At 44.5% G+C, this 19,213-nt stretch overlaps 1 protein-coding gene across 1 annotated transcript in view; it reads right to left on the bottom strand.

Moving 5' to 3' along the window:
- The window catches only part of LOC124798564, a 48,324-nt gene extending 31,056 nt beyond the window's left edge, over window positions 1-17,268 (bottom strand). The window contains exon 1 of the mRNA XM_047262023.1: window positions 17,244-17,268. Within this exon, the coding sequence (XP_047117979.1) occupies window positions 17,244-17,249 (6 nt within the window). The 5' untranslated portion in view covers window positions 17,250-17,268. The remainder of the gene's footprint in view (window positions 1-17,243) is intronic.
- Between the last annotated feature and the right edge of the window lie 1,945 nt (window positions 17,269-19,213).

Here is a 19,213-nt window from a genome sequence, read left to right as displayed (position 1 = left end):
ATTTTTTGAACAACGACAATGCGTGTAAATTTGCTCGTACTGTGCTGTTTATTTACATGTACATTCCTTATTTCCTGCAAGGAAACAAGGAGGACAAGCCTGATGACCAGGAAATCATGGTGCAGCTTTTGTTTACTTTGTCTATAAGGTGGCTCTGTTGTATTTATATTGATCCATGACAGAATGTGCTACGAATCAACGACAGAAACATTCATTACTCAGTGCTATTCAGAGACATACAGTACAATACGATGGAGCAGTGCCGGTACAGTATTTCCTGGTCGCTGGATTGGAAGGGGAGATCCTATTCCATGACCTGCGAGGTCACCTGACTTGAATTCCCTCTATTGTTTCCTATAGGGATATCCAAAATCACTTGTGTATGAGACCCCAGTGGATACGGAGATGGAATTAGTTGCCAGAATTGTAGCTGTCTCTGATGTGTTTAGAAGCACAGCAGGGATATTTGTCAGGATGCGTCAGAATCTTGTTCGCCGATATCATGCTTGCATTGTGATTGATGACCGTCAGTTTCAGAACACCTTGTACGATACAGTACAAATGATACGTTCGCTGTGTCAATTTTGGCTTTCACATTTAACTAATGTAAATAAAAAAGTACGCAGTAATGTGGTTTTTTTGCTATTATCTACTTGACAGGCTTCTCCGACCCCACTTCCGCTACCTCAAAGTGTTCAGTGGCGCATCCTTTATGTCCTGTTAAATTTTTGCACTCTCTTACGGAAACACCAAGTAAATGGGGTTTGGCGTCGAACTTTATCAATTCAAATTACTTTCGACTCGTTGAAGAAATTTATAATCTGCCTTCGGCTAACGCGTATTGTTGTAAGTCCACTTCAGCAAGAGGACGACTGTGTCCGCAGCTCGTGGTCGTGCGGTAGCGTTCTCGCTTCCCGCGCCCGGGTACCCGGGTTCGATTCCCGGCGGGGTCAGGGATTTTCTCTGCCTCGTGATGACTGGGTGTTGTGTGATGTCCTTAGGTTAGTTAGGTTTAAGTAGTTCTGAGTTCTAGGGGACTGATTACCATAGCTGTTAAGTTCCATAGTGCTCAGAGCCATTCGAACCGTTTTTGAAGAGGACGAGTGGATACTACAAGACGGACACAAGTCATTAGTAATTTATTAAAACATGGTAAATACGTAACTTTGGAAACAAGTAAACTGCACACAGATGACATGAAACTGTTTACGCTCACACTTATAACGTTTAGCAATTCTATAATATGAATACGTGGCATCCGTTCATTCGGACATGTCCGAGAGAACAGACACCACGCATTCATGTAATTGACTCGTCTAGACAGACAATGAATCCGCCTTCTTCATTGTGGATGCACAAGTACGTCCGATCTCCTACGGGAATCTCAGAGTAGCGCGCACCGAGCACATGGACATGGTCTACGGATAGGTGGCTCTCGGTGAGAACATGGGTCGGCCTAGAGGTATGCCGAGATAATCTGCGCAGGTGCGATATCACTGTGTCCCGGAGGGCACGGTGCTTAACGCACCTGCCTAGTAAGCAGGAGATCGCGGGTTCGAATCCCGATCCGGTACGCATTTTCACTCATCGCCGCTGATGCAGCTGACATCAGCAATGCCTTTACTTTCTCCCCCTGCTCCCTTCCCCACCTTCAGTTTACATATAGTGTAGCAATTCATTACAGAATGTCAGTTTCAAGCCGGCCGCGGTGGCCGAGCGGTTCTAGGCACTTCAGTCCGGCACCGAGCGACTGCTACGGTCGCAGGTTCGAATCCTGCCTCGGGCATGGATGTGTGTGATGTCGTTAGGTTAGTTAGGCTTAAGTAGTGCTAAGTTCTAGGGGACTGATGACCTCAGAAGTTAAGTCCCATAGTGCTCAGAGCCATTTGAACACCTGATCCCTGATTACATAGACGGTTGGATTAGCGGCACTGCGCTCGGACATAAATGCGTAATTTCCCATCTGCGGCGGAGTAAGGCGTAAAGGCGTGTCGACGCCGATGTCTCCGTTTCGTTGTTGCGTCTGTCTTTACTTGTGGTGTCGTCTTGAGGTACCACCCCATACGTGAGACCTCATTCTGCTGACGACACCACAGATATTTTTTTTTAAATTGCCGCCAGAGTAACATAGTTTGACGAGATTAATTCGGTTATATAAACATATACAGTAGGAGGACATGTGCTGTTGGTGCGATACTGTACCGCGTCTTCGACAACTAACCACGGCACGGTGGTTTGACAGAAATATGGAAACACCAAGTGTAATTGCATACATGGTTGCTGAGCTCACAGCCACAAAATGTTTAAAATATCACTAAAGACAAACACTTTACGTGCCTTATACGGTGTGGAAACCCGTTACCATTCAAAATAGCTCCCAAGTGTCTCGCACTGGATAAACACAGATACTGTTTGGTTTTCAGGGTCATCTTCTAGCATTCTTTCTGCAAAATAGTGGCTAGTTAATGATAATGGAGGTGGGCAGGGAACATGCGCAATTCTCACCAAAGCAGACCACAAAGGCTCAGTAAACCTAGTGGCTGTGGGGGCCAGGACAGATGCGAAAGTTCACCTTCCTGCTCACAAAACCAGTCCTGGACGATGCGAACAGGGGTTTTGTTCTTTTGGAACACAGCCTTACCATTGGAGAACAAACATCGTACCACAGGATGATCCAAACTGGTCACTTAATCTCTGTCAGTAATGCGACCTTGCGACCCATGGAACACCACGATATGGCTGCCCAAATCGCCACTTAACACCAGCTATGTTTCACTTTGGGAACGCAAATCGGCCAGGAGGTGAAAGCCATGTATAGCAAGTTTCATCCGACCAAATGATATTCTTCCATTGCTCCGTAGACCAGGTGTTATGGCTTGGACGCTACGTTTTCCTGTCATTAGGATTTGAGTCACAAATGTGTGATTTTGGAACTTGACCTCCCCCTGCAGGGGTCCTCGGCTTCTGAAGCTTCCTTCGTACTGTTTTGGTGCTAACAGGATTCGCGAGTGCGACTTTCGGTTGTGCAGGGAGTTATACAGCTATCGTCCTCTTAGTCTTCGTCACAATCCTCTTCAATGATCGTCTGCGACGATTAGTCAATACATACCTTCGTGCGCGTTGTGACTTACTCCGCATTTCCGATGCGGGGTACAAATCTTCGATACGATGCCTCTTTAAACAGCAAACACTTCGGCTACCTTCGTTGTGGAAGCACGCACCATACGAGTACCAAGAATTTGCCCACTTTCAAAGTCACTCAGCTCCGACATAATGCACTCACTACTGCACAGAACACTATGCTGACGGCGGCAGACACTTGCGACGTGCTGAGCTCATTGCACAGGCGGCATTCGTGGTGAAGTACTACAGCACGACCAGAAAGTTTGGCTACCTCCTGTATTTACGCGTCTGTTCGAGACTACATTTCTTGCCGTGCTTCCATATTTCTGTCCCACCCCTGTACTTCCGTATGGAGTATATGTAAGTGATTGGATGAAACTGTGACTAACAAAAACCAGTACATCGTACTGGAGTGCGGTGGTGCTATGTCCAGGAAACTACAGCCGCTGGATGACCGTGAGGAACGGGAGGAAGACTTGGACAACATTTCCGCTTGCTGTAATAGATGTCAGCTCTATTTAAATGTGGAATAATACAAGAAATGCTTATAACAAAAAAAAAAAAGATCGTATTCGATTACGAGGTTATTGGTCACATCTTAGGCACATCACATAAGTATTTAGAGTTAATGCTAAGAAGCGATATCAAATGGTACAGTGACCCAAAACCAGTAGTAGGGAAGGCGAATAGGAGACACAAATTTGTTGGATGTTTCTCGGGAAATTGGAGTGCATCTTAAAAGGAGATTACATACAAGACGTTAGTGCTGCGAACTCCGGTGTTCTCAGCTTGTAGTCGTTATCAAGCACAATGACATCTGACGTCGTCGGAATTCAGAAATGCTGTGGTATTATCGTTACAGGACGGTGTAGCTCTTATTCAAGTGCAACAGAGATGCTCGGAGAAACTACATGTGAGTCCTTGGAAGAAAAACGACGAACAACTTGTGGAGTTATAGCTCGGATGCGGAGATGAGCGATCGTGGAATAGAAAAGCAACTGAAACTACTGGGCCGGATGCCTATAGGTTGTGCAGATATTATGCGAATGAACGGGCACCCTTTCTAGCAGTTCTTAATTGTAGGTGGCTGGAGCAGTGAAGGTTACTTATCGACTGGATAAAAGCGCACCATTCCTGTTTTCAAGAACGGCCGTCAGACAGGCATACATAATTATAGATCGCTGACGTCAAGGTCTTTCAGAACTATGAAATATGTTTTATACTCGTGCATTATTATATTCGTGGAGAACGGGTATCGCCTCTGAAAAAATCAACGAGAATCCGCCAACAGTGGTCTTGTGAAACTCTGCTGACTCTATTCCTTCACGAGATCCATATCGCCGTAGACATCGTTATCCATGTTGCGGGTCGCGCGGGGTAGCCGGTCTAGGGCGTCCTGCACGGTTCGCGCGGCTCCCCCCGTCGGAGGTTCGAGTCCTCCCTCGGGCTTGGGTGTGTGTGTGTGTGTGTGTGTGTTGTCCTTAGCGTAAATTAGTTTAAGTTGGATTAAGTAATGTGTAAGCTTAGAGACCGATGACCTTAGCAGTTTGGTGCCATAAGATCTTACCACAAATTTCCAATTTTTCCAGGTTGCGGCCGTGTTCCACGTCTTCAGGAAGGCATTCCGTACTGTTCCAAACTGTATTTTACTGAGCTGAATTAGAGCTTTCCCAATATGGGAGCAGATATTGGCTGGACTCAGGACTTTCTTCCATCCAGAACTCAGCGTGTTACCGGGACAGAATCCATAAATACACTGTCAGACAAAAAATATAAAAAGAAAAAAGAAAAAAAGAAAAGCACCACGAAAGACTTATCCGAATGATACGGTAATCGATAGATGTGATATACATGTGCAGACAAACGAATGATTACAATTTCAGAAAAACTGAATGATTTATTCAAGAGGAAGGGTTTCTCAATCTGAGCAAGTGAATAACGCTTTGATCCACGTCTGGGACTTATTTAAGCAGTTATTCGGCTTGACACTGATTGACGGAGTTGTTGGATGTCCTCGTGAGTGATATCATGCCACATTTCACCCAACTGGCGCGTTACATCGTCGAAATCTCGAGGTGCTTGGCGGGCCCTGTCCATAATCCTCTACGCCTTCTTCATTGGGGAGAGATCTGCCGACCGTGGTGGCCAAGGTAGGTTTTGGCAAGCACAAAGTTGAGCAGTACAAAGTTTTTGTTTCTCCACCCCTTTGACTGATGGCCTGCGGGACTTCAGCCGCTCATTGCGTAATAAAATGAAACACCTACAGCTGTCGTTTTGATGTTATTTTATTATATTGCAACAAATAACTGACCCGATACACCACCTTCAGGCATTCAGATGGTGTACTAAATCACCGGAAATGGTTGCAACATAATATGATACCATTAAAACGATGGCTGTAGCTGTTTCATTTTATTACGTTAAGTAGTAGAATCTCTCGCCGTGTGCGGGAGGGAATTATCTTGCTAAGATGTAAGCCCAGGATGGCTTGCCACGAAGGGCAACAAAACGGGGAGTAGAATAGAATATCGTCGTCGTACCGATATGCTGTAACGGTGCCGCGGATGACAACCAACGTTCTATTCATGAAGCTCTTTCTTTTGAGTAAATCATCCAGTTTTTCTGAAATTGTAATCATCAGTTTGTCTGTACCTGTATATTACATTTACCGACATCCATCTCTTTCTCATAATTCCTTCGTGGTGCGTCCTTTTCGTTTTTTGTTTCTTTTTCTTTTTCTTAGAGTGTGTAGAGTTACGAGTGTACGAGTAGCTAAAGGGTGAGTTGCAGGGCCACTACTATTTGCAGTTTATATTAACGATCTACTTGACAGTGGCCGAGTCTCTGTGAGGCTATTCGCGGACGATATTGTTGTCTGTACTAGAGGAAAGATTGACGAGTGGTGCATGGCCCGGCAGTTGACCCTAAACATAAATACATGCAAAGTGTTGCGCATAAAGAGGCGAGGAGATATACTACACTTCCATTACGCTATAGGCGACAAATCAATCTGTGGAACAACCACATAAAAAACAAAAACAAAAATCCTTCGTACAGGCCTTCAAGGCCCAGAGGTACCGACCGACCGCCGAGTCATCCTCAGCCGACAGGCGTCACTGGATGTTGATATGGAGGTTGCATGTGGTCAGCACACCGCTCTCCCGGTCGTTTGTCGGTTTTCGTGACCAGCGCGGCTACTTCTCACCAACAGCGCTCCAGAGACCAGGACGGCCACCCATCCAAGCGCCAGACAAGCGCGACCGCTCTTAACTTGGGTGATCTGACAGGAACCGGTGTTGCCACTGCGGCAACGCCGTTGGCTACCACATAAAACATAAGAAAAGAAGATGCCAAGCTGAGATTCATTGGCAGAAACGGAATTCGTCCAAGAAAGAAGTGGCTTTTAAAACATTCGTTCGACCGATTCTTGACTACGGTTCACCGGTCTGGGTCCGATACCAGGTTGGACTAATTCAAGAGATAGACGAGATTCACAGATGAGCGGCGTCTTTCGTCACGGCATCGTGTAGCTACTCGATGCGAGGTCGTTACGCAGGTGCTCAACAAAGTCCAGTGGGAGACGGTATAAGAGAGGAATTAAGTACCACGAAACCGTTTTCTGTGGAAAGCTGGAGAGCATACGTTACAAGAAGAGTCGGCCAAGATTTTTCTTTCCCACACGTACATTTCGCAAAGTGATCACGACGAGAAAATTAGATGTCATACGCAACTTTACCGCTCATCATTTTTCCTACGCCATTCGCGAATAGACCAGGAAAGAGTGGAAAAGAAAGTGGTAGCAGAAGTGCCCTCCGCCATGCACCTTCAGCTGACTTGCGGAGCAGAGATGTAGATGTCGATCCATAACCCTCTTGGGTATATTTGAAGCGCCTATAGTCGAGGAATACTCAGCGAGTATTCTACTGCTATTTTGTATACCTCGCATTGGGATGGTGAGGATATGGTAAGAGAGATTAAGTCATGTGCAGAGGCTCGTAGATCGTAGTTTTTCCCTCGCTTGGTAAGTGAATGGAATAGGATATAAAATCGATAAAATGAGCAATACAGTTTGCAATAATTTACGTAATGTATATGTACACGTAGTTGTTCTTGTTGTTGTGGTCTTCAGTCCAGAGACTGGTTTGATGCAGCTCTCCATGCTAGTCTACCCTGTGCAAGCTTTTTCATCTCCCAGTACCTACTGCAACCTACATCCTTCTGAATCTGCTTAGTGTATTCATCTCTTGGTCTCCCTCTACGATTTGTACCCTCCACGCTGCCCTCTAATACTAAATTGGCGATCCCTTGACGCCTCAGAATATGTCCTAAAAACCGATCCCTTCTTCTGGTCAAGTTGTGCCACAAATTTCTCTTCTCCCCATTTCTATTCAATACCTGCTCATTACTTATGTGATCTACCCACCTAATATTCAGCATTCTTCTGTAGCACCACATTTCGAAAGCTTCTATTCTCTTCTTGTCTAAACTATTTATCGTCCATGTTTCACTTCTATGCATGGCTACACTCCATACAAATACTTTCAGAAAAGTCTTCCTGACACTTAAATCTATACTCGATGTTAACAAATTTCTCTTCTTCAGAAACGCTTTCCTTGTCATTGTCAGTCTATATTTTATATCCTCTCTACTTCGACCATCATCAGTCATTTTGCTCCCCAAATAGCAAAACTCATTTACTAATTTAAGCGTCTCATTTCCTAATCTAATTTCCGCAGCACCACCCGATTTAACTGGACTACATTCCATTATCCTCGTTTTGCTTTTGTTGATGTACATCTTTTATCCTCCTTTCAAGACACTGTCCATACCGTTCAGCTGCTCTTCCAGGTCTTTTGCTGTCTCTGATAGAATTACAATGTCATCGACGAACTGCAAAGTTTTTATTTCCTCTCCATGGATTATAATTCCTACTCCGAATTTTTCTTTTGTTTCCTTTACTGCTTGCTCAAAATACAGATTGAATAACATCGGGGATAGGCTACAACCCTGTCTCACTCCCTTCCCAACCACTGCTTCCCTTTCATGCCCCTCGACTCTTATAACTGCCATCTGGTTTCTGTACAAATTGTAAACAGCCTTTCGCTCCCTGTATTTTACCCCTGCGACCTTCAGAATTTGAAAGAGAGTATGCCAATCAACATATGTACACGTATAGAAGGGAAATTCAAGCTTGCTATTAGCAGAGCTGATGTATCCTCTTAGGTACCAAACGTTGAGTGCGACAGTGAACAATGAAAGAGTTTTTGTTCCTTCCTGCCGGTACTGGCGACTCGGGCTGCTAGGCGGCGGCTAGCGGTAACTGCTGACGCCTCGCATCCATCTGTCAGCCTGCGGACAGTCGTAACTGATTACTGTAGCTTGAAGCTATCGCCTGTGTTTCCGTTCAAGGCAACGGCAGCTGCTAGGATAAACAGACTTGGCCGTGAAATTCCTCATCCGGCGTTTGTCGTTGGCTAAACTTTTATGTAGCAGAATCAGCGGTAGCGGTCGGGGCCCACAAGATACACGCACTCCCCCCCCCCCCCCCCCCGCCTCCCGCCCAACCCCACCGCAACAAGTTTGTGACGTCACACTACTTAGCTGGTTGCCCAATATGCATCGCGAACGCCCGGCTACGTCCGGGGCCAGGCGGCAAACTAGTAAGTCAGAGAAAAGGTACTCACGAAAGTCCTTAACTGTGTCATATGTTTTCTATAGCGCGAGTGTATGTAAACGCGCAGCTGCGAAGTATTAAACTGGGCTGAAGTAGTAAATCACGCACAGCTAGAGACGGTCGCTGCATTTCGTTTAAGACCTTCAGGGTCACGTGAGGTGACGTACGCCACAGGGCCCGTGTATCTCACTGGTTCCGAGTAACAGCAGCTGCATGACATCACAATACAAAAAGCACTTTTGTTACCACGAACTTCCCCGGATGGGGCCTCCCGGCCAACAACGCCATACGCTCATTTCCATTACCATGCCCGTTTTGCTGTCGACATCTTCCCCTACAAAGGATGCTGCATCATCTATATCTACATACATACATTGCGAATTGCTGTGAAGTGCGTGGCGGAGGGTACATCCCACTATTTCGTACGAGTAGAGTTGTAAAACTACCGATCGCTAGTCAGCGTAGACTAGGGTAGTTGTCCCTTTGTTCTTGGCCAGTTATGACTGCACTCGCGTTGCCTGTGTGTTGCATATCTGTCGGACGTTACCTCGTATCGATTGCTTTGTTCACATATGCGATCAGTGTCTTACTAGATTCCTCTGGAAGACAGAAGCGGTGAACCGTCTAGAAATGAGAATGTATAAAGGACCACGAATCTACGGAACATTTTTGTTCTACATAGTTATACTCTTGTCTGTTACTCAAAAATAAGCAGCAAAATTGAAATTGTCAGTCCTTAATTTAGGTTTTGTTCGAAAATTTTTGATTCGTAACGTGAAGCAGATGGATGTTACAGTAAAAATTAATTTTAAGAAAATCATACAGATTTATCACATAGCGCTAGAAAATGCAGTCTCCTCCATAGAAAGATAAAATTGAAAAAAAAAATAAAAGCACTAAACAAAAGCATGTCGAACACCGCTTCAGTACTTCGTCAAGCTTATATAAAACATGTTTCTGTTATTCAATGCTGTCACACTTAGCACTAATAACAAGGAACTCTCGCCTTTTATCACGATGAACATTCTGTTGAGTACAAAATAACAACAATTATATAGATTTTTAATGTTTGCACATATTAACTGTACTTGTATCAAAAGTAGTTGTCTTGGTTACATAAGAGCGCAAATGTTAGGCGATCAATTAACTTTTATTTCTTATAAAATGCAAATATTTTGTAAGGATATAAAATACACCATGGTCTAACGCTGAACCATGTCGGTTCTAGTTATGGGAAAAACAAAGAAACAAACAAACAAAAAACAAAGAGAAGTTGTTGGCTTCCACTTTTTCTGGCGTACAGTCGTTTTCCTTTCACGACCAATGCTGCCAACTACTACCGGCAATTGAACCATTTACTACGTCGTTTATGTACTGTACTAAAACTACCGAACCGTGCTTTGGTAGAGTGCAACTCTACCTATGACGAGTTCTTCCCGTTCCAATCGCGTATATAACTGTGGAATAATGGCTGTTTGAATGCCTCTGTGCCCGTTGTAATCACCTGAATACCGTCACCGATACGTAGGGATTGAACAATGTCTCTAAATTCTCCACTTAATACTGATTGTAGAAAAATTATGCAGTGGGGTGTAACAACTACATCTCCTTCTGCAGGGCACCTTACGGTGCGTGGCGGAGCACACTTCCGGTGCCACACTACCTGTTTTACCTTTTCTATTCCATTCGTGAAGCTCTGTATTAGCTCCAATTTCTCCTATCTTCTGATTGTGGTCATTTAGCGAGACGTACGTATGTGAGTGGGAGTAATTTGTTTCCAGAGTCTTCCAGGAACGTACTCTCTCGGAATGACAGTGGTAAACCGCTCTGCGACGCACCACGCATCTCTTGCAGCGTCTGCTGCTGTAGTCTGTCGAATATCTCCACAACAATCTCGCGCCGACTGAACGATCCTGTGGCGAAACGCGACGCTCTTGTATCTCGTCTCTATTAATCCAGACAGGTAACCGTCCCAGACTGGGGAGCAACACTCATGAATCAGTCGAACAACTGTTCTCTAAGTTGTTCTGTAAGTCGCTTAATTCGTGTGTGAATCACATTTCCCTTGACTGTTCCAAGAATCACGGTGCTTTTCCTACTAACTGCTTTGTGTGGGCATTGCCCTTTAGGTCGCACCTAATGATTACTCCTGTGGTATGAACGTTCAATACCACACTTAGGGGTTGCAGTATCGTCTGCGGTCCGTAACAGATATCGCTGGACCCACGAGTCGCGACTCTTTCTCGGGACGTCAACTAGGAAAGTAGCATAGCCTTCAGCTGATAGGAAGCAACCTCTAACAATGCGCTTAGTCAAGTATGGCATAAGTAATGCCATTTATTATAATGTTGTTCTACCAAGAACCAAAGGAAGATTCTGTTAACTCTTTCTGCTTTTCTTTGTTTATGTTCAAAAGGGGACCCTACATACTGTAAATCAAGGATTTTGATGCACTTCAAATATGTTGTAGAGGCACTTACCCTGAGTACCTGGCTATCCGTTTTTTTTTTTTTAGAGACGGGCCGTTGTTTTTGAGAAAATCGACTTTGAAGTTCATTACCCGCTTTGTATACCCGCAACATTACATATCTTCCGAGCGCAGCGGTAAAGGTTCACGGCTACGGCGCTGGAGGTACCGTGTTCGAATCCTGCTCGTGTACTTTTTTTTCATAATCGACCGAATTATCAATTTTATTTCAAAGAATATTAGAAAACAGTGTAAGGTGTGCCAAATTATAAAGATATTCATTTGATTCTTCTTTCAACTCCTCTACCTGTGGATCTTCTTCTGGCTGCAGTACTGCAGAAACAGGTACGGCACTTCCATTTCACAGAATTATTCTAACACACGGCACTAGAGACGCTTTGCGAGCAACTGACGCTGTAGTCAAATGCGAACGTAATGGAATGCAACTGTAGTTCCTACTACTACAGTCTCACTACCTCCCTCTTGTTCTCTGTTACTACTAATATCTCGTTTCCTCCGCCCTACGGCTGCTGCCTCTTCTGTCATTGCCTCCTTCTTCGTCGTTATCACTGCTATACACTCTGTTCTCATTATCACTGGCTCTCGCCCCCTTCTACTTTCTTTCTCTCTTTGTCTCCCCCCCCCCCCCCCCCTAGCGCTATCACCTTCACTCCTTTCCTAGCACTGTCCTGTTCCTGTCAACTATCTTCCACTGTCACTGTGCCTCTCTCCCCCTCTCACACTGCCACTCGTCCATTGTCTCCTTTGCTCTCTCTACAACACAACCATGAATGAGGCAGCTCGCACTTCTGTGCTCTGACGGGAGCATTTCTTCACTGGTTTCGTTCTTTTCCCTGCAGCAGCAATAAAACAAACGTAGTGGCACATAAATTTTAGATACGAGGGTCACTACAAAATAAATGCACACTATTTTTGTAAAAATACAGTTTTCATTCTGCATGTGTGAAAATTTTACCGTGTGTAGATACATCCTTCCCGCTTGTTTTAAAACTTAGTTCAATCTGTTCCCGTGAGTGGCGCCGTCACAGCATGTCTTCAAGATGGCTGCTACACTTGACGTTCGTCAGAAGCAACGTGCTGTCATAGAATTCCTGTGCTGTGAAAACGAGACAGTGGGAAACATCCACAAGAGGTTGAAAAATGTGTATGGAGATGCTGCTGTCGATCGCAGTGCAGTTAGTGGTGGGCAAGCAGGTTACGTGATGAAAGCGGGCACGGCAGTATAGAGGATTGTCCTCGCAACGGCAGGCCTCGTACCGCACACACTCCAGACAATGTGCAGAGAGTTAACGAATTGGTGACTGCTGACAGGTGCATCACAGTGAACGAATTGTCAAGCTACGTTGGGATAGGGAAGGAAGTGTCTGCAGAATACTGAAAGTGTTGGAATTAAAAAAGGTTTGTGCCAGGTAGGTTCCCAGGACGTTGACAGTGGCTCACAAAGAAACAAGAAAAACGGTATGCAGTGGACTTTTGGAACAGTACAAGAATGGTGGTGATGAATTTCTTGGAACAATTGTAAAAGGTGATGAAAAATGACTCATCATTTTTCACCAGAGACGAAGAGGCAATCAATGGAGTGGCATCATGCAAATTCACCCAAGAAAAAAAATCAAAACCACACCTTCTGCTGGAAAAGTTATGGCTACAGTGTTTTTCGATTCAGAAGGACTCTTGCTTGTGAACATCATGCCAAGTGGAACCACCATAACTTCTGATGTGTATGTGACGACACTGAAGAAACTTCAAGCTCGACTGAGTCGTGTTCGACCAGATCGGCAAAAGCAGGATGTTTTGCTGTTGCACGACAATGCACGGCCACATGTCAGTCAAAAAAACCATGGAAACGATCACAAAACTCGGATGGACAACATTGAAACACCCGCCTTACAGTCCTGACCTGGCTCCATGTTACTATGATCTCCGTGGGAAACTGAAAGACTCTCTTCGTGGAACAAGGTTTGAAGATGATGACTCCCTTGCACACGCGACCAAACAGTGGCTCCAAAAGGTTGGTCCAGAATTTTACCGTGCGAGTATACAGGCGCTGGTTCCAAGATGACGTAAGGCAGTTGAGAGAGATGGAAATTATGTGGAGAAGTGAAAATATTGTTCCTGAAGGATGTATCTACACACTGTAAAACTTTCAAACATGTAGAATACAATATGGATTTTAAAAAAATAGTTTACATTTCTTTTGGAGTGACCCTCTTAGTTTACTTGTGAGAAATTGAAATAACGCAAAACTAATTTTACACCTCAGACCGCATTTTGCGTGCAAAAAAATTAGTATGTACTTCAATACAACAACAAGGGGTTTCCAAATGATATCGGAGTCTCTATATAGCATATTTCTCTGTTCTCTGTGCCACGTCGCTGTATAAACTACGTTTTCGTCTCAAGCTTGTATTTTACGACTGCATGTAGCATAACTTTGAACCTCTATCTCGTAAACGGATAAATACGTCTAGAAAAGTTTCAAGGTTGTTTAAGATCGGCACATTAAGAATAAATCGTAAAAATTACAGCCATTTGCTGTGCATTGCCGACTAGGGTTTTGGTACCATAAAACAAGTTTTTGCAGTGTTTCTCCATAACGGATAAACATTTTTGAAAATAGGGAGATGGCTCCCCTACATAAATGCCTAGATAATGTACCGTTACAATTTGAGCAATTTTCTGCGGTTACTTAATATGTTTTTGTACTCATCTGGGAGCGATCTAGATGCTTGTAAAACAATAAACTGGCAATCAAGATCGCAGGATCTCTCTTTATTCCATGATTACCTGTTTCGGTGAAACTAAATCCGCCATCATCGGCTCTTAGGACACGTACAGGTTACAACATCAAGGCAAACAATGATGATATTATAGTTATAGGCAACTATTAATATCACTACTGTCTGCCTTGATGTTGTAACCTGTATGTGTCCTAAGATCCGATGATGGCGGCTTTAGTTTCACCGAAACCGGTAGTCATGGAATAAAAAGTGTTCCTGCGATCTTGGCTGCCTATTTATTGTTTTACAAGGTTATTTAATATTTTGATTTCACCTCATAACGGATTTTACGTGTGGAAGTTGTGTACCTTTGTATCTCTGCATTCTGGAAACAGATAAAGATATCACGAATATTTTGAAGGTTGTTCCATATTTGGATATTAGCAATATACTGCAAAAATGCTGTCTTTGAATACTCAGCTGGGTTTTGGTCCGCTGGTGACGGCGAAAAATAGAAAAAAAAAACATTTTACTGGGTTTTCCGAGGAACCACCCATGAACCAACTGTGCATCCATAAGTTCCATCAAGACCACCATAAACCACATTAAATCCAAAAAGAACCAACCGATTTGCACCGTTTGCATAAGCAGAAGGATGTTTGTAAAATTCATACTTTTACTCTGTATTGTAGGATAGTTACAGGGACATGATCCTTCTGTTGGGTATACAAATCGTCCCTTTCCCAAGGCCTGTCCGAAGCACTTGTCCCTATCTTTTTATCACCATTATAACTCGAGGGCAAGAAGCGGTACATCTCGTTTTTATGAGCGGCGTTTTGGAATATATTAGGTATTCATGATGTCGGATACATGGTGATAAACAACGACTCATTTACACAGCTGGAAGAGCAAGTAGATTATAGGTAACATCTCATACAGATTTTAGAATTATAAATAGTATAGAAGTGCACTGTACCGAATCAGCACGCACCTGAACCATAATCTTACAGATAGCGTGTAGCTTCATCTTTTGAAAATTACGCTGCTGTAAAATGACGGTTACGTGCGTAATGACTTACTCAGTTACAGCTGACGTTGTTTTCTTGGTCACCAGTACTAAAGCAGATTTGATGCAGCGCTCCATTACTGTAGCTTGTCAACTGTTTTCTCTTTTTCAGCACACCTATCGCATCCCGTATCATCAACGCCCTGCCTTATGTACTCGTATTTAGGTCTGTAATTGCAATCTTTTCCCTCTGCTATTCCTTTAATTATAGTTTGGAGCGTAATTAATACCGGCAAGATCGATAATTCGTAAACCTCTGCGATTTTAAAAATCTTTTTATATTGGTTTATTGTCCGCCACAATCATATAATATGTCCAAAGTAAATTACCGGTTTTGGTCGTCATCACACATCTTCAGATCATAACAGGTAGCAGTAGATCATTCGCAAGCACATTGGGAAAACCGCCTTTCCCACGCGGTTTTCTCAGTGTACTTTCAAGTGATCTACTGAATATTCTTATGATCTGACGATGGCTGGTGATGACCGAATTCTTTTGAAATCGTATGTGATTGCGTTCGACAATAAACAATTTAAAAATATTAGCGTATATTTCTTTAAAGTTGTAATGTTCTTTATTTTGATTTATTTTTTTTATTTCATTGATTGACCGTATTTTATTTCATCGATAGCGGAGTCAATTTTTTTCATTTTTTTCACGCTACATATTGATACTCCTGCTGTTTCTTATGGCAATATGTTCCACGTTATGCACAGAGCATCGCATGTTTGGGAACGGAGGTTACCGGCTAGCCCTAATCACACGACTGTTAGTTTACCTTAATCTGGCACGTTTAATGCTACCGATTGTAATTGGCGTACTGAGATCAAAAAAATGTGTGTGAAGTCCTATGGGACCAAACTGCTGAGGTCATCGGTCCCTCGACTTACACAGTACTTAATCTAACTTAAACTAACTCTTACGCTAACGACAGCACACACACCCATGCCCGAGTGAGGACTCGAACCTCCGGCGGATCTGTAATGAGATCAAAAAGCGATCCATTAATACAGATATCTTCCAAAGTGCCTAACTTACTTTCCGTCATATGTTTACCAGCTCTGTTACGCAGTTAACGACTTCAGCTGGAAACACCGTGCTTAATGGGCAATGCAGCTCTTCTACTCGGACGTTCAAGCCTCCGGGGCTGAGAAATTTTCCACTCGTGCTGTGATCCAGCGCACAGTGGCTGCGGAAACAGACGCCTCGCTCTCCCCTCCTTTCAGATAATCTACCGATGCGCCTGGACACGTCGTAAAGCCGCCAATTGGTAACTAGCCCACGGACAGCGTGGAATGATAATGCGGTACTTCGAGAACTAGCGAGCGTGCTTGGAAAAGTTAAGGGTCTCGATGCGTGTGAAATGCACATGGAATATTACAGCTAATCTAGTCTTTGTAGCCGGCCGGTGTGCCCGAGCGGTTCTAGACGCTTCAGTCTGGAACTGCGCGACCGCTACGATCGCAGGTTCGAATCCTGCCTCGGGCACGGATGTGTGTGATGTCCTTAGGCTAGTTAGGTTTAAGTAGTTCTAAGTTCTAGGGGACTGATGACCTCAGATGTTAAGTGCCATAATGCTCAGAGCCATTTGAACCATTTAGTCTTTGTAGACATGTTTAATACGGCCGATTGCAATTGACGTACTAAGATAAAAACGTGATCCCCTTGAATAGATAACTCACTGTACGCAGCTAACGACCCCAACTATAGACAATGAGCTTAAGTAATGTTGCTGTTCTGCTGAAGCATTGAAGTCTCCAGGAACGAGAAATTTTGCGTTCGCGACGTGCTCCAAGGCCCTGCAGCAGCGGAAACGAGAAGCTTCTCCCTCGTCTATCCATTGCTGCGCTCGTGTACACGTCGTAGGGCAGCCAGTTCAGCTCACGGGCAGCGTAGAATGATAATGCGGGACGTCGAGAAAGCAGCGAACGTGCTTAGGGAAGTTAAGGGTGAGAACACATCTGGAATGCAGATCTACTACATATCTAAACTGCACACTCCGTGTTCTGAGCTAGACGCTGACGAACGTCTGCGGGGCACATTCACGCTGGCGGAGAGAGTGAAAGCTAGTGCTGACTGTGTGACCTCCAGGTGCGAAAGGCCGTTCCCGATACCCGACTGGCGGCAACTCCCCCGCAGAGTGCGGCGCGGCACTTTAGCGTGTCCACTCACCTTCATGGTCCCGTTGCGGCGCCGAACGACGTGCAGTGTCGCGGCCGGCGGCGGCCGGTGCCTTATATAAGGTTGCCTCCCCCTCTCCCCCTCCCCCGCCCCTCCTCTCCCACTGGCAGCTGACCATGCCCCTCCCCCGCCGCCTAGTCAGTCGACTCCGCGAACATTAACAAGGTCGATGCCGCCTCATTCAATGTTTTCCTGCGGAATAGCTGACGCCCCGTTTTCTGAAGAGAACTATCGCAGCTCCCTTTGAAATTTGCCTTAATACTCTTTGGAATTCCAATCGTGAATGCCGTAGTACCACATTGCTTAGATAAATGCTGTCGTACAACTGTTTCGCCTCTCTTACAACACTACAGCGTCAGCTTGAACGCTGGACGCGTGACTAGAACCGTTCTGGTGTCCTGGTTTCAAACACCGCCACAACTCGTGATTCTAATTTTATACGGTTTCCTTAAACGCTTTATGGGCAGGTGATGCTATCTTACATTGCTACCCAAGTGGTTCTGTTCACCGTCTTTGTGAAAATTGAGCCAGGAATTTTTCACTATAGTCGACATATTCGTCACGACAAAACAGCAATTGTATTGATATTTAAAACAGTTCTCACCTCTTCTTCAGTCTCAGTTGCAGAGTTGTAAATATATGACATGTTTCGATCTACCTGGATCATCTTCAGAACTATACACTTGCGTGAAAAACCCTTCGTGTCTATGTCAGAACCTCAATCAGTGTTCTGTATGTGTCAGAAACTCGTATCAGAAACTCAGATCATTACTAAGATAATAGGTTGTAACACAGACAGGACTTGTTTTTGATGCAATTACATAATTCTGAAGATGATTCAGATAGACCGAAACGTGTATTTAAAAAGGTACATCTGAGGCTGGAGACTAGATGAGAATTGTTTGTGCCACACCTGTAGGGTGAAGTTCACATCAGTGCTATGTTATGAAGTTCTGCCACTGACAAGACGGGTTTTTGGTGCAACTAAGTATTTCTGAATATCATCCAAAGAGACCGAAACATGTCATGTATTTAATAATGTGCAACTGGGACTGAAGAATAAATGATAATTGTTTTAGCCAGATATACAGCATGTACGAATGCATGCTTTCGCGGCGATATTCGTTAATAAAACATCCTCTGGTTTCAAGCCGCGTCAAGTGTTTTGCTGCCCACGAGCTTTCGGCAGAGATCTCCTCTGCCATTGTCAAGTGGATGACTGTCGTGTGGTTGTCACTGCCGTGCTTGTATAGCCGCGCCGTCGCTCGTGACGTCACTCGTGATGTCACTGGTCCTCGGTCCCACACTATATGGTAATTTTTTGGCCGCGCGACCGCCGGGCCCGCTTCTCAACTAACAACGGATCCCACGCTGTAGTCAGCTGCAATCCACCGTCTCTATTGAAGGTGTTGTCACAAATTCTAATCTCTATGGCCTCGTTTATCACGCTATCCCAGAAATTTTAAGGAGCTTAGTACATTGAGCTGAAGCCGTCTCAGAGGCTGAAAACCTCCCGAAAGAATTGAATCACTTACGCAAAGTTTTTAAGCAAAACGGTTACAACAATGAACAGATCTCACAAGCAGTGTCATCCAAGGAAGAAGACCTCTGAAGAAGATACGAAGCAGGTTGCGTTCTTACCGTTTTGTGGTTAGACAACAGGGAAGATTAGTCGACTCCTGAAGAGGCATAAAACAGACACAATCTTCAGGCCTCCGGCAAAGATCCGGCAACTAATGAAATCTGTGAAAGGCGATGTAGGCCTCAGAACGCTACTAGATACCATGTGGATGTGGGCAGTTCTACGTCGGCCAGACTGTTCGCACTATTGAACAGGGCCGCAGAGAACATGAAAGGTGTTACCGTCTGCGCTATCCCGAAAAGTCAGCTGTAGCAGAGCATGCTCTGGAAAACGGACACCGAATTGCATTCGATTATTAATGGCTTCTAGGATAGCTAAC

The sequence above is a fragment of the Schistocerca piceifrons genome, chromosome 5 (genome assembly GCF_021461385.2).
Source record: "Schistocerca piceifrons isolate TAMUIC-IGC-003096 chromosome 5, iqSchPice1.1, whole genome shotgun sequence".
NCBI lineage: Eukaryota > Metazoa > Arthropoda > Insecta > Orthoptera > Acrididae > Schistocerca > Schistocerca piceifrons.
Note: the sequence above shows the minus strand (reverse complement) of the source record. Positions and strands in the feature narration are given on the sequence as shown.